This window comes from Lepisosteus oculatus, chromosome 27 (genome assembly GCF_040954835.1).
Source record: "Lepisosteus oculatus isolate fLepOcu1 chromosome 27, fLepOcu1.hap2, whole genome shotgun sequence".
Classification (NCBI taxonomy): Eukaryota; Metazoa; Chordata; class Actinopteri; order Semionotiformes; family Lepisosteidae; genus Lepisosteus; species Lepisosteus oculatus.
Window position 1 is genome coordinate 8,251,956 of NC_090722.1, and position 13,232 is coordinate 8,265,187.

The following is a 13,232-nucleotide window of genomic DNA, read 5'->3' on the forward strand; positions in this document are numbered from 1 at the left end:
ACACTTAGAGTTCACAATCAGTTTCACGACTGCAGCAGCTCTTCCTTTGTGAGTTAAAACTCTGTCCTAAAATACGATGTTTCAATCTTGTGTATTGTGTCAAGTATTTCCTGTTCAGACCATAAAATAGCGCACATCTCTGAATTAGCTACATCTCATGAGACGCAGAAAAACAGATAGCTTTTTTCCGAGCAGAACCTAAAGGTAAGACATTACTCACATTTTAATTCAATTCAACTTTATTGTCATTATACTTACACAGATGTATAGTATAGTGAAAAGTGTTTCTCATTAGTCACTCAGTTGCAGTATATAAAAAGGACAGAAGATAAGACAATGGACAGTAACACAATAGCAATAACAGTAACGTGTAATAACATAACATAAATAACGTTATGTTATTACACATTTAACAGCACCAAATGCACAACAATTTTACTACAACAACGTGTTTTACATGTTCTTACTCTGAAAACGTTCTTTGGTAGTCTATTTTCTTAAATTCTTACTTCACTTAGAACACGTCAAAGAATCATTTTTAGAATATCTATAAAGCACAATGAATACTCTTGAAATGATTATTTTTTATATGCTTTATCATATATTAAAGATTGTCATAGAGCTCTGTCCAATCTAAATAATTCTGGATAGCTCCTTTGCTTTTATTTCCCTGGTTTTAATTTTAAAATTGGAGCCATACCTAGTGTGTCTTGTCATTTCATTTGTATACAGTATGTCATCCTGATTATATTAAAAATGTATAAAAATATTTTTTAAATCCTTACTGATGCACAATATGATCTCTAATCTCAGCTGGGTGGAATTTCGGTAGAGTTCGGATAGAATTGCTCAGTACGGAGACATCGTTATTAAATTTTGCAATTTAGTTAATTGTGTGTGTGCAATTAACCTTTGCAATTTATTAAATTGCAATTTTGTTATACAATTGCATTTTCTAAAAAAACTTCTCCATTCTGAAAATAGGATAAGTCAGGAAGGACTATTTACTATGGGCTATTTATGTGAGGTTATTTTTGTTTGGTTGGTTCAGATGTCACCTGAACAGCCAAACATTCTTTCTTCTTGCTAATTCTCATCATAGAATTAACCTTTACTTGTTCCTTTGTAGACTGCACAAGCCAAGGCAGTGTATTTTAACATTTTAACTAAACATACAGTAACAATCAACTCCAGCTTGAAAATATAACAGAAAACATGACCTAGAAATTAATCTTTGCATATTCTAATGTCATATAAATTGTGATCATGTATCTCAGATTTTGAACTTCATTTTTTCCCCTCATCATGATTGTCATTAACATTGATGGAGTTAAAAAACTCACTACATCAGAGTGTACTAGCAGTTATAAACAGGGGGATAAACTAATCACTTTATCTCTTTGCTCAAAATCCTTAAAACCTGAATTGACACTGTCTACCCGATCTCTGCATCTGCTCATCTAGGTCTTTAATCAAACTCTAATTTGATATGCTTTTCATAATAAAATAGGTATTATTATTTTTAAATATTGATATTATTATATGTCAGCAAATCAGAAAGTCTATTAAAACTCTTGCAATTTTATAATTCACGTGAATACACACAAATTAAATGATGTGGTAGAAAAAAAATGGAATTTGTGAAACTACAGTGGGAGAAACTAAAAATAATACCTAAATTCTGCTGTCGATCAATTTTATTTACCAGGTATTTTGGGGTAAAAATTTGTTATCTAGAATTCAGAGTGTACCTCAATGATGCATAAAATAAACAGTAATGCATATACTGTATAAACAGTAATGGTAATTAGACTATAGTTCACTGAATGTTTAGTTATTTCATACTGGTTAAAACAATAGTCAAATTTTTTGTTAAATTTTTCATTGAATTTTGTTTTGCACATTTTTTTTTTAATGTGACAATTCTCACAATAGAGGGTCAACAAGTACTTTTTTCCCTGTGACTACATAACATGCATACATAAGCCTAAATAAAACAGAGTGACAACTCTGGTCTTTTCAACATACGCTTAATTACCATTCCTCTGCTGTTGTTGTCATCTACTGTATAATCTTTACGATTGAACTCTGTTTCATGGGAGTTTGTTTATCTCTTAAACTGTAAGCCTTTGCAAAATGTTGCACATTTGAAATAATTTTAATATCCTTTTGTTACACTTTTTGTCATGCTCCTTTTATCAAGCAAAACAACTTTTGGAATTGATGCTCATTCATATCTCTCTTGTCATTTGTCTTCACGCTTTTTCTCAGGTCATGAATCCAACAAGAAGACTGTTACTAATTTTCTGTACTCTGACAGGTACTGCTTTTTCTGTTTTAATACTTCTTATGAAATTATTTGATAATATTTTCATATTAAAGGATTATTGATCTTAATTATAGATTTTAAGATTTTTATGCTTAGTAGAATATTCAGATACACTGAAACATATATTTAATATTGGCAGCACATTTTATATTGGCCATCCTTTTCATATTCCTGCTCCATTTCCAAAACAATTCAAGGTATCTAGTGCATCTTCATTTGTGCCTACAGGTTTGAAAGAAATTACTGTAAGCTGTATTCTTTTCATACTTTTGACAGTCAATTTTGATTTTTAATCTTATTTCAAAGGCTAGCTGTTTTTCGGGGGGGCAAAACTTTGTTCAATTTAAGACAGAGACAATGATCATAGTAGATATGATCATTATTGTTTTATTTTTGAGGTTTTATTTGTAACAATACAGATAAATAACAGTAAACTAAGTAGGTGTAAGTGTAGCAACTCCTGTAGTTCACTGTTAGTGGTAAAATGTTAAATAAAGCCTAATGCACATCAGCTACAGGCAGTTTGGGGTTTAACCACAAACAGCAAACGTATACATCACAAATTATTTCAGTAGTAGGTATTACTGGCTCATGCTGTAGCTGTAAGCTGTGAAGACACCCTTTCAGTTTTGTTATTTTTTATTGCTTGTCTTTTCAACCCATACAGTAGCTTCTATGACAAGCTTCTATGAATTTCTGTCAATTTGAAGATGTTTTGTTAACGTCTCTAAAGGTTTGTCACCACTGCTTAGTGTACACTAAATAGGTCATTATAACCAATGCAAGATTCCTTGGATAAACGTGTTGGCCAGAAAACAAAAAAAAAATCAGTTTCAGAGAAATGTATGGGGTGGATCTAGAAATTATTTTGTTGTACCTGTATGTGTCATACATGTGCAATAGAGTGATGTGCAATGTTTTTTAGTTCTGGGGTGTGTGCATTATATTTAAATGTACAGAAGTGCTGTGTGTCCACAACTAAATTCCCTCAGGGGACAATAAATCTTATCTTCTTTTCACAAAGAAAATTGTTTTACTTTGCTTTCCTGGAGGTATGGTATGATGCAAGAAGATGTTATCTGTACCATCATTATATTTTCATTATATCTGTTTTATTGCAGGATTTGTTCTCATCCCAGTTAGTAAAGCGTGGCAATTAACCATGCCTCAGGAAGTCATTGCAATGGAAGGTTCCTGTGTGGTCATTCCATGCCACACCTCACCCTATCGAAAAGCGGTGTGGTACTTATACAAAAAAATTGGGTATCCTAAGGTCTATGACCAGAGTGATGTGGGAGGCGTAATTGATCAATTCAGAGGCCGGACATCTCTGATTGGGGATACACAACAAGGCAACTGCTCCTTGAAAATCAGTAACATTAAGCCATCAGAGAACCAGATGCAGCTTTATGTTTGGATTAACCCGGATGAGACGTACAACCAGAGGTTTTACGACCGGACTGTGCGAATCACCGTTATAAGTAAGAAATAATGCCATTACTCCACAGCCACTGCTGAAATCAAGTGTGCACAAATTTGACAATGGTCAGCCTTGCCAGTGCCTATGTGTAGGTTTTGGCCTCTGTGTAGTCTTGCAGCGATTCTGTTACAAAGGTCTGAAATTGCACCAGGTGCAACTGGACCCATGAGACCACAGAGAAGATACAAACGTTTTTATTTTGGAAACAATGAAACAGTGTTTGTCAGCCTTTTACAGAAAAGAACAACATTTTTCCCCTGAAATGTGAAAGATGCTGAAAAGACAAAGATTTTTATTACAGTATGTTACTACCTACATGATCAAAGTGAATAAAATTCATCCTTATTCGACTATTACATCCCATATGTACCAATTTGTCAATGCTTACTCTTTCTTCATATGAGTTCCACATGGATCTGCAATAGGACCACTACTCTTCATTCAATGGAACCTAAAGGAATGAACAACTGAGAACATGAAGCATTTTCTTCACTAAAACGTTGTATAAATGTGTACAAATATGAAGCTGATACTATCACTTCTTTTAAGGAATGGCATACTGGGATCAATTATGTATTGTACTTAAATGATTTAAATGATTGGTCTTCTCTCATTTACAAACTTGCATATGTTCTTAAGAGAGTACAAAATTACAAATAAAAATAGGCTATCCAGCCTATTTGACATTATGTTGCAAAATTGATCGGAGGGTCTCATCCTGCAGTTTCTTGTTAGAAGGCATCATCAATAGCTGCATAGTTTGTTCCAGACACTCAGAATCATCTGTTTGAAAAATATTTCTCATTCATAGTTTAACATGTGGCTTAAACACTGCTGAAAATGTTTTAGGATTTAGAGACAAAATAGTCTGTAATTTTGAAAAAAAATGCTGAAAATTTTAAGGCTGACTTCACAATTTGCCAATAACATATTATGTGCCCTGGCCAAATTATTAGGTTCCCTAAAACTCACCTCTGTTGGAAACAGATGAAACAAGTAAATGTGATGTGGGACAGGCTTGGAGAGCAAGAATTTTAAGCTTTTTTCCTTGTGTCATTAGTGCTGACAGTGGTGAAAAATATTTACTGTATAAGTTTATACTGTATATACCAGAGAATGTAGAAATACCAAAAGTCTCATGTGACTTGACTTGCATCCTAAATTATTTCTTTCAGAACAAGAAGATAAGCCTCAGTTGTGGGTCCAACATCTAATTGTAAATGGATTCAGCTTCTCTGCAAACTGCAGTACCCTCCACACATGTGCTGTCTCTCCACCATCATTCAGCTGGAATATGATTCCCTCTTCAGTCACTGTGACTCAGACAGAGGAGTCTAAGGGAGTTTTAAAATCAACAGCAATTCTGAAAATGAAAGCATCCAGCACATACAATGGCAAAGAATTAGTCTGCATTGTTCAGCACAATGGGGGAAAGAGGGCAAGCAAAGCGATCACACTTAATGTTTTATGTAAGTTGCTTGTGTTTGGTTTAATTTTTCTCATGATGCTACTGTTAGGTGAATCTTCTGCTCAATGACTGCATCTCACACGTGAAGCATATGCATGTGAAGCCAGGTTAATTCCTTCAGACTCAAAACCGAAGAGTAAAAACTTAATGATCCATAATAATACCCATCTACAGAGTCATTAGGTGCCCCTCCTTGAAAGGTGAATTGAACGACCTAGGTTTGAGACATTTTGTTTTCTGTCTGCTCACCATAGATGGAGACAAAAGAGGTCACAAAAATCAAATTTCTAATCACAAAGCCAGCCATTTCATAACTTCCTACCCTGTTTGCTGACTTAGCTCCCTCTTCCTGATAGGTACCAAGAAAACATTGCTTTCCCAGCAGAATGGAAGTGAACTAGTTTAAAAAGAAAAATTGAACATGCGCATTAACTTTTCAACAGGATGATGAGTCTGTTAAAAACCGCCTTTGGTTTGTATCGTTAAGGTCTTAAGCAATATAAAAGTTTTGAAAGCAGTTTGATTGGGTTTGTAATTAAGTCCAAATCTGTGTAGAGATTTAATAGGGGAAGTTCAGAACCATTGACATTCAGAAATAAGTAATGCAAGCAGCTGGATGTCTTAAAAAACAAAGAATACTCATTGTAGGGATGTTTGCAACTCTCCCCTGGACATTATGAACTGTGGTACCTATTAGAACATGCTTATAAAATTGCTGGACTTTAATGTATTCAACCTGCCTGCTTCTTTCTAATATTATATCTACACTTCCAGGAAACCTCTTCACCTTCATTTCCATTTTTTTAACATAATTTCTTCTGTGTTCTGTTTAGATGTTCCACGAAATGTGAAAATTAGCATGGACAAAATGAACGTGATTGAGGGCAATAACATTTCCTTGACATGTAACAGCGACAGCAACCCCAAACCAATCAGTTACCAGTGGTTCGAAATCCGAGATGCAAAGACAATCAGTTTGAAGCACACAGAAAAACACATAAGCATATTGAACATCAAAAGAAATTCAAGCCTGTATTACTGCACTGTACAAAACCAGATTGGAGTAGCACAGTCCAAACAGCACTTCATTGATGTTGAATGTAAGTATGTTTTAGTTCACTTTAACTTTGTAACTTATTCATTATTTAAATTATTATCAATACATTTCATGAGGCAATTAAAATCTGCATCATAATTCAGTACAGCCCAGAGTCGAAGTTGTGTTGAGTGTTCTACTAAGATGTTCTTTGGTTGAGTGCTGGAATGACAAATCAAGAATGTCATCGTGTCTAATAGGCATGTTGTTCTGTTGCAGATCAACCTTACATTCTTCCTGACTCTGACTGTGAGCTCATTGAGGGAGCTGTCAGCTGCCTTTGCCAGTCAGACTCCAAGCCTCCAGCTTCTATCAGCTGGAATGTCAATGGCAGTTCAGACATGAAAGCTTTCAACACTTCTTTAGAAGTGAGAGACAACACAGTATCTGGAATTCTGATGGGGAGAGTGGAGGCCCAAGTCATCATTTTGTGCTCTGCCACCAATGAACATGGAACAACGATATATAGGCTCCCAGTTACTCAAGGCAAGCATGAATATTGTAAATCCCTGTCAGCTTAGTCACAAATGTTTCCATATGTGCTGTGACACCCCAATAATATATTTTAAAATATATTTAATATATTATTTAAAAGACTTTAATCACCTTTTAATTCTGGCTGTATTGTATGTATTTCAGTTAGCTTAAAGTTATCCATGGAAGGTACTTAAAATATGCATTGCATAGTGAAGCTAGAAATTCAATGTTTAAATCATAGAGCAATACATTTTTCAAATTGGCTTGAATAAGATAGGTTAGCACTTCAAAGAGAAGTGGTTTTCAACCATATTCCTGATGCCAGTTTTGTGGGAAATTATTTGCTGTAAAAATTGTTTTCAAAGTCCAGTGCTTGGCACGGAACCACACTCCTTTTGCAAAAATTTTGACATGAAAGACAAGTCTATCTGCTTCCCAGATAGCAGCAGCAATTATTGAAATAAGCTATACAGAGTAGACTGACATATGATGACGTCTTTTTTTTTAAGATAGCCTTACACTACTTTCTTTTCTTGAATGAATTTTGGATTTGCACTAGCTTGTATTTTTGGAAAACTAATAACCTTCATAATGAGAGTGTTAAAAAAAACTCATGCATACAAAGACATTGTACACATTTCATTTGTAACTTCCCGATCACAACTAAATAAAGGTCATGTGTTACATTTTGTCATTGAAAACTAGCAATGTAAGGTCAGACACTGTTATAACTCTTCTATGTACATCATTTTCAGCTCCACATTTTTAAAACCCAGGTTGATGTCTTGATTACTTATGAAGTCCTTAACTTCCCTGTCTTTTTCCTAATAGTACCCAGTGAATCCTGGAATGAGGATAAGGGATTGCCCATTGCTGTAACCTGTGTCACTGTTCTCATCGCGATATCTGCAGTAATTGGATGGAAGAAGTACTACAGAAAGTAGGTCCAAGTTTGAAAATGACCTCCAATGCATTTTCTGTTTAATTTTGAACTTCGTTTGAAGTAATTGTCTGCATTCCATGAAATAAAAATCTCTAATAACTTCTCCTACTAGATGTTTAGCTATTAACACTACATCTACATTTTTGTTTCTAAAATTAAATCATACTGGATGCATCGACTAGAGTATCAGGAATCTTCTCCTAACGTTTTGATGGTGTGTGTTGACATGCATCGATTAGGATCATCATTAAAGCTATGCACTTATTGCACTGGGGTTTGCCTGTTCGTTAGCACAGGAAGGTCTGAAATTAATTTTTAATAGTCCCTTCCAACAATGCACTACCCTACTGACAGATGTGTTCTGTTTCAAACCCTTGCCATATACATTTTGACAGACAGTGCTGTTCTCTTTCCTGAAATATCCATGTACTCGATTCCCCAATTAGTCAGAAAAGAATACTACTGTATGTCAAAGTCACTCAGACCATTTGTTTTCCCTATCCTGATGTATTCAATACCACATAACACACATTTGCCATATTTATTACCTCCAATGATGCCTTAATAGTCATTTGACTCATTATAAAGTATCTGCACAGTTGTTTTTATAAGATTTCTCTCATCTGTTAGAATCAGATTATATGAAGTCCATATTTCTGCATCTCCACAAAGTGCCTCCCAACTCTGGAGGTCCCCTGTGCCTTCTGATTTTACTCCCACTTGGTCCCAATTACTAAAACTGACTCAGTCTTTCATTCTACAAAACATCTGTTGTATGAATATTGTTACAAAGAATTAACAAAAAACTTCATTTAGTCTCTCTTATATGCTTCAGTGATATACAAGAAACGTTCATGCATGTATTCCTGGATATATCATGGATATATTTTCCAAAGTGCTTTATGCTTTAACTGGTTTATCCAATAAAGGGTCAGTGGGGAGCCAGTGCCTATCCCAGCAAGCAACGTGCATGAGGCACAACACACCCTGAGTGGGACCCCTGTCCATCACAGGTATGGGAAACGTTGTATATACAGTATAGTATCTAGTATACTTTAATTTATTATACTTGGTCCTCAAGGATAATTCACCTTTTTTTAGATAAAAGTCTCTTGTCAAGATTTGAAAGAGAAGGCAGAGACCTCAATCAGATTTAGTAAAGTGGTATTTTATTTAATTATTTTAATGACTGCAGACTATAGGAAAATGAATGCTACACAATATGGAAAACATTAACAACATTTAAAGCAGAAGAGGTGCTCAAAGCTTTGCCTCCTCCCTCCTCCCTGAGGCTCAGCCATATATTAATATTTTCTGTCCAATTCTTGGTTTTATACAGACTTTATACACAAAAAATAACACAGGAAATGTGATGTAGAAAAGAAAGAAAAACAGAGAAATCGTTTGCCAGTGGGGTAGACATAAGTTCATTAAGAACTTCTGAAGTGTTTCATCAGATATTATATTTTGTTCTTTGCTTCAAAGGCAGTTTACCAATGATGCAGATGAAAAGCCCCCAACACCCCCACTAAGGTAAGTTTCTCTTCCAATGAAAATGAGAAGGAACTGTTTGTAATATTTTTAATAAGGCATCAGTAAATTACATGTGCCGAAACATGTGTTACTTATAGCTTACTTCAAAAACTATATCTCTTTTTACAGTGTGACATACAAATTCAGTTCATGGCATATTTCTACACAAATAAAACATGTTCCTTAAAACACACAATGTTTATGTTCCCACAGCATTTTTTTAAACAATGGCATTGCCAATATCTACAGTATATGAATGATAGAATATTACAGGCATTTACTCTTGATTACTCCTGTAGAAGATCACAGGCCAGCAGAAGTCACATGGTCAGACACGTACATCAACACTTGAACCATAGGTGCTCCTGACCCTTTACCACTTTTTCTAGTGCTCCATAACATGCACATGCTTGTGCACACTAACAACTCAATTGTGGATTCAAATCCCAGGGAGACTTCAGGTCTCAGATAAGCATAAGCACCCATCCAGTTTATAATCTCTTCAACCAGTTTAGGGTCACAGGGGAGCCAGAGTCTATCCATCACAGAGGACAGTCACCACCCCGGGCATGAGCTCTTCACCCCACTGCCCTCAGGCAAGAGATATAAGAGCATACGGACACTTACCACTAGATTCTTCAATAGCTTCTATCCACAAGCAGTGAGACTGGCGAACACATTTAGCCATCCCCCTCGGACCACACCTACACCGTCACCATCTAGCTCTTTATGATTTCTTATCTATCGCACATCTCCAGTCATTGTTTACACGTCTGTATTGTTTACATTCAAACTGTCTACATGTTTACTTGCACATTGTCTATTGTTTGTTTGTACATTGTCTTGATGCACTGTTTGCACTTTGTCTTGTTTTTTACACTTGTTTTACAATCGAGAGACTTTCTGTAAGTAAGAATTGTACGAACATGGGGAGAACATATATACTCCATGCAGATAGCACCCCTGGTCCAGAATTTCAACCGGTTCTCTATCACTGGGAGACGGCAATACTTACCACTATGCCACTGTGTTACCCTTCTTTATAAATACTTAACTAATATTTTCTTCTGTGCAGACAGAAAAACCAGTCTTTAAGAGGCAAGGACATGGAGAGAATCACTTCTGCTGGGTGGGTACCATATGTATAATAGGTGTGAGGAAGGCTCCACGGCCAAAACGTTGTGTTTTCTTTCTTCTCTTTTCAGCATGGAATAAACCTATTACTTGTTCCTTTGCAACCTACGCATGCTGACACAGCTACCCACCTGAACTACATATGTATAATATGACATGTCATGACATTTGTAAGCATGCTGGCCCTGAACAATGTTTGAATCAAATGTCCAGCAACGCTTTTAGAAAGTAAGAATCGATAGATACTAGTTCTACGATGTGGTGGTAGTGGCACCTGTTAAAGAAATAAAACAGTTTCTTTTCTCAAAAACAGAAATAATGATTGGGGAAAACCTCAAAACTGTTTCACTTCCCATTTTATTGCAACTGGTTCATTTGCGCTCCTGCCTAAATTATACAATATTGTCCTTGAACATCAGAATAGAAGAAGGTTCATTTTTATTACTTGTTTTTTAATAGTTAATTAAATAGAAGACCTAATTAATCCATTCTTTAAAAAGGGAAGTTATTTGCTTCATCAACTTGACTGAGGCACTCCAAAGTCTTTGTTTAAAGTGCCTCTGATTTTCAGTTTTAAAATACCCTCACCCTTAGGTTACATTATGGTATGTTTTTGTCAGTGTCAAGGGTTTAAAATCTTTGACTTTCTGAATCAGATCTCTTGTTATCATGTAAAAATTATTCAAACCCTATTCAATGTAAAAGTATTAAAACCTTTCCGATGGTGTCCCATTTTGTTGAATTACAAAATTATGTATACCTGTACATGTTTTAAGCTTAATATTTTATCCAAAACCTGAAAGCTCAAAAATCTCCAGGTAAGATAAATTACAGTAAAGGTCACCAACAAAACTAGAGAAATATATTGAATGCAAACGTGATCGGACCTCTGAACTATTTGCTGGAGGAACTTTTGGCAGTAATTACAACCCCAAGTGTTTGTGGGTTGTTCTCTACTAACAGCTCGTACTAGCTTGGTGCGATTCTTGCCCATTCTTCTTGGCAAATTTGCTCAAGCTCTCTCAGCTTGGTCTGGGATTGTTTATGGTCAGCAGTTTTCAAGTCTTTCCACAGATCTTCAATAGAACAAAATTAGTAGGACATAATCACTTATTACAGGGTGACTTATGAGAAAACCGCAAAAAAAAAACATACCACATTATGGATGCAATTAGAACCAAAATGTAGGATCACCCAACAGTTCTAAGTTGCAAGGTCCATAATGATAATAATAATAATAATTGCTTACACTTATTTAGCCCTTTTCTGGACACTCCACTCAAAGCGCTTTACAGGTAATGGGGACTGCCCTCCACCACCACCAATGTGCAGCCCCACCTGGATGATAAGTATGAGAAGCACGATTCTGGAGCCTATGCAATCTCCTATGTGTGTGTTACTGGTGTGGTTTTCTGTGATATGTAGAAACCCCTCAACCTGTGTGTATGGTCAAGCTTTGACTCAGAGAGACCAGATGTGCAAAGCTAACAACCTGAAAGAGGAAACACGGCTTTTGCGGAGGCTTTCAATCACAGAAGAGGAGCAATCACATTACTCCAGGCATCTTCTGCTGGCTGATAGGAAAGAGGTAATGTAACCAAACACACTTAAAAGGCAACATAATGTAAACATAAGAGAAGGTGTTGGATACCGAGTCTACAATAATATTATCCACACAGAGATGAATTGTATGTCAGATTTAAACCTAAATTTCTCCACAGCTCTTAGTTTCAAATGCTTTTACCATGGAAAGCAACCTCCTTGACCACATGCTTAAAAAGTTCAATCTCAATATAGACAAGTGCACAGCTCAAGACCTAGATAGCTGCAGTGCCTGTGGGTTTAAATTCCATATCTGACCTCAATGAACAGATTGAGTTAAACTTCAATTTGAACATAAAATTAGATTTTTACCCAAATTAAATTTTATCCTAATTAACCCAAATTAAGTACTGGATTGTGGATTTATCACCCAAATAAAACATCAATGAAAGAACTTGGTTATATTATACTGAGAAATTCAACAGCAAAGCATAACTAGACATTAACACAAATTTCTTTTTTTAATAGGAGGTGGAGATGGAGTTCATGGAAATCTATGAAAATGTTTGAGACATTCCAGCTCCATTTCATTATCTTGGAAAAAGATGATATTTAGCAATATGATGGAAACTGGGGGGCTCTCTTTGTTTTTCAGTATTAAATCTTTCTTTTATTTTGTCTAAAAACGTTTTGGGGTGAGAAAAGAAGAAGCACAATGCTCTCTTGCTGGCTGACTAGGAGTCTATTTTCTGTCTGTCCTATCTGCCAAACCACCTTCTTCTCCTTCCTGCCTTTCCTCCCTGTAGTAGAATTAACTACTGTTAAACACCAGGACTGAAAACTCACCAAGATTTGTCAACCCTACAACGTTTTTTCACTAACAATGTCCTGTTAGTGAAAGCTCTTTGCAGCTCTTTGCTGCTGATGTTCAGTTTCACTGTATATTTTCTGTATTATATTTTTGTTATACTTACAAGTTGGTATTTAAAAAATAAATCAGTATAAAGTTTTCTTTGTCTTTGTTTTCTTTTTGTACCCTTTGTGCTTTCCCTTAAATAAAGGCATCCAAGAAACAAACTGTTAATCTCTACAACAACAAAAGGACTCAAGCTAATGAAAAACAGATTCTGACTCCTGATAAGCTTGGAGGCCATTTGAAACACTCCAAATAAAGTAAACTGAGGAATACTTTTTTTTTTATGTTGACGTTTAGGCTTTATACACATTTTA

At 35.5% G+C, this 13,232-nt stretch overlaps 1 protein-coding gene across 1 annotated transcript; it reads left to right on the forward strand.

Annotated features, from left to right (window-relative positions):
* The first annotated feature begins 3,461 nt into the window (after positions 1-3,461).
* LOC107080088 (B-cell receptor CD22-like) lies at positions 3,462-12,886 on the forward strand. Its single transcript, XM_069185528.1, has 10 exons — positions 3,462-3,810; positions 4,985-5,278; positions 6,111-6,377; positions 6,593-6,859; positions 7,682-7,790; positions 8,723-8,806; positions 9,279-9,326; positions 10,402-10,455; positions 11,886-12,048; positions 12,531-12,886. Exons 1-10 carry the CDS (start codon positions 3,492-3,494, stop codon positions 12,570-12,572), a joined length of 1,647 nt encoding a protein of 548 aa, XP_069041629.1. The 5' UTR covers positions 3,462-3,491; the 3' UTR covers positions 12,573-12,886.
* The last annotated feature ends 346 nt before the right edge of the window (positions 12,887-13,232 follow it).

Excerpts from the sequence above, each read along its gene's own strand:
- LOC107080088 (XM_069185528.1), top strand. The coding sequence starts at position 3,492 with ATGCCTCAGGAAGTCATTGCAATGGAAGGTTCCTGTGTGGTCATTCCA. Across the intron at positions 3,811-4,984 it reads TGTGCGAATCACCGTTATAA|AACAAGAAGATAAGCCTCAG; the intron begins GTAAGAAATAAT and ends TATTTCTTTCAG. Across the intron at positions 5,279-6,110 it reads GATCACACTTAATGTTTTAT|ATGTTCCACGAAATGTGAAA; the intron begins GTAAGTTGCTTG and ends TGTTCTGTTTAG.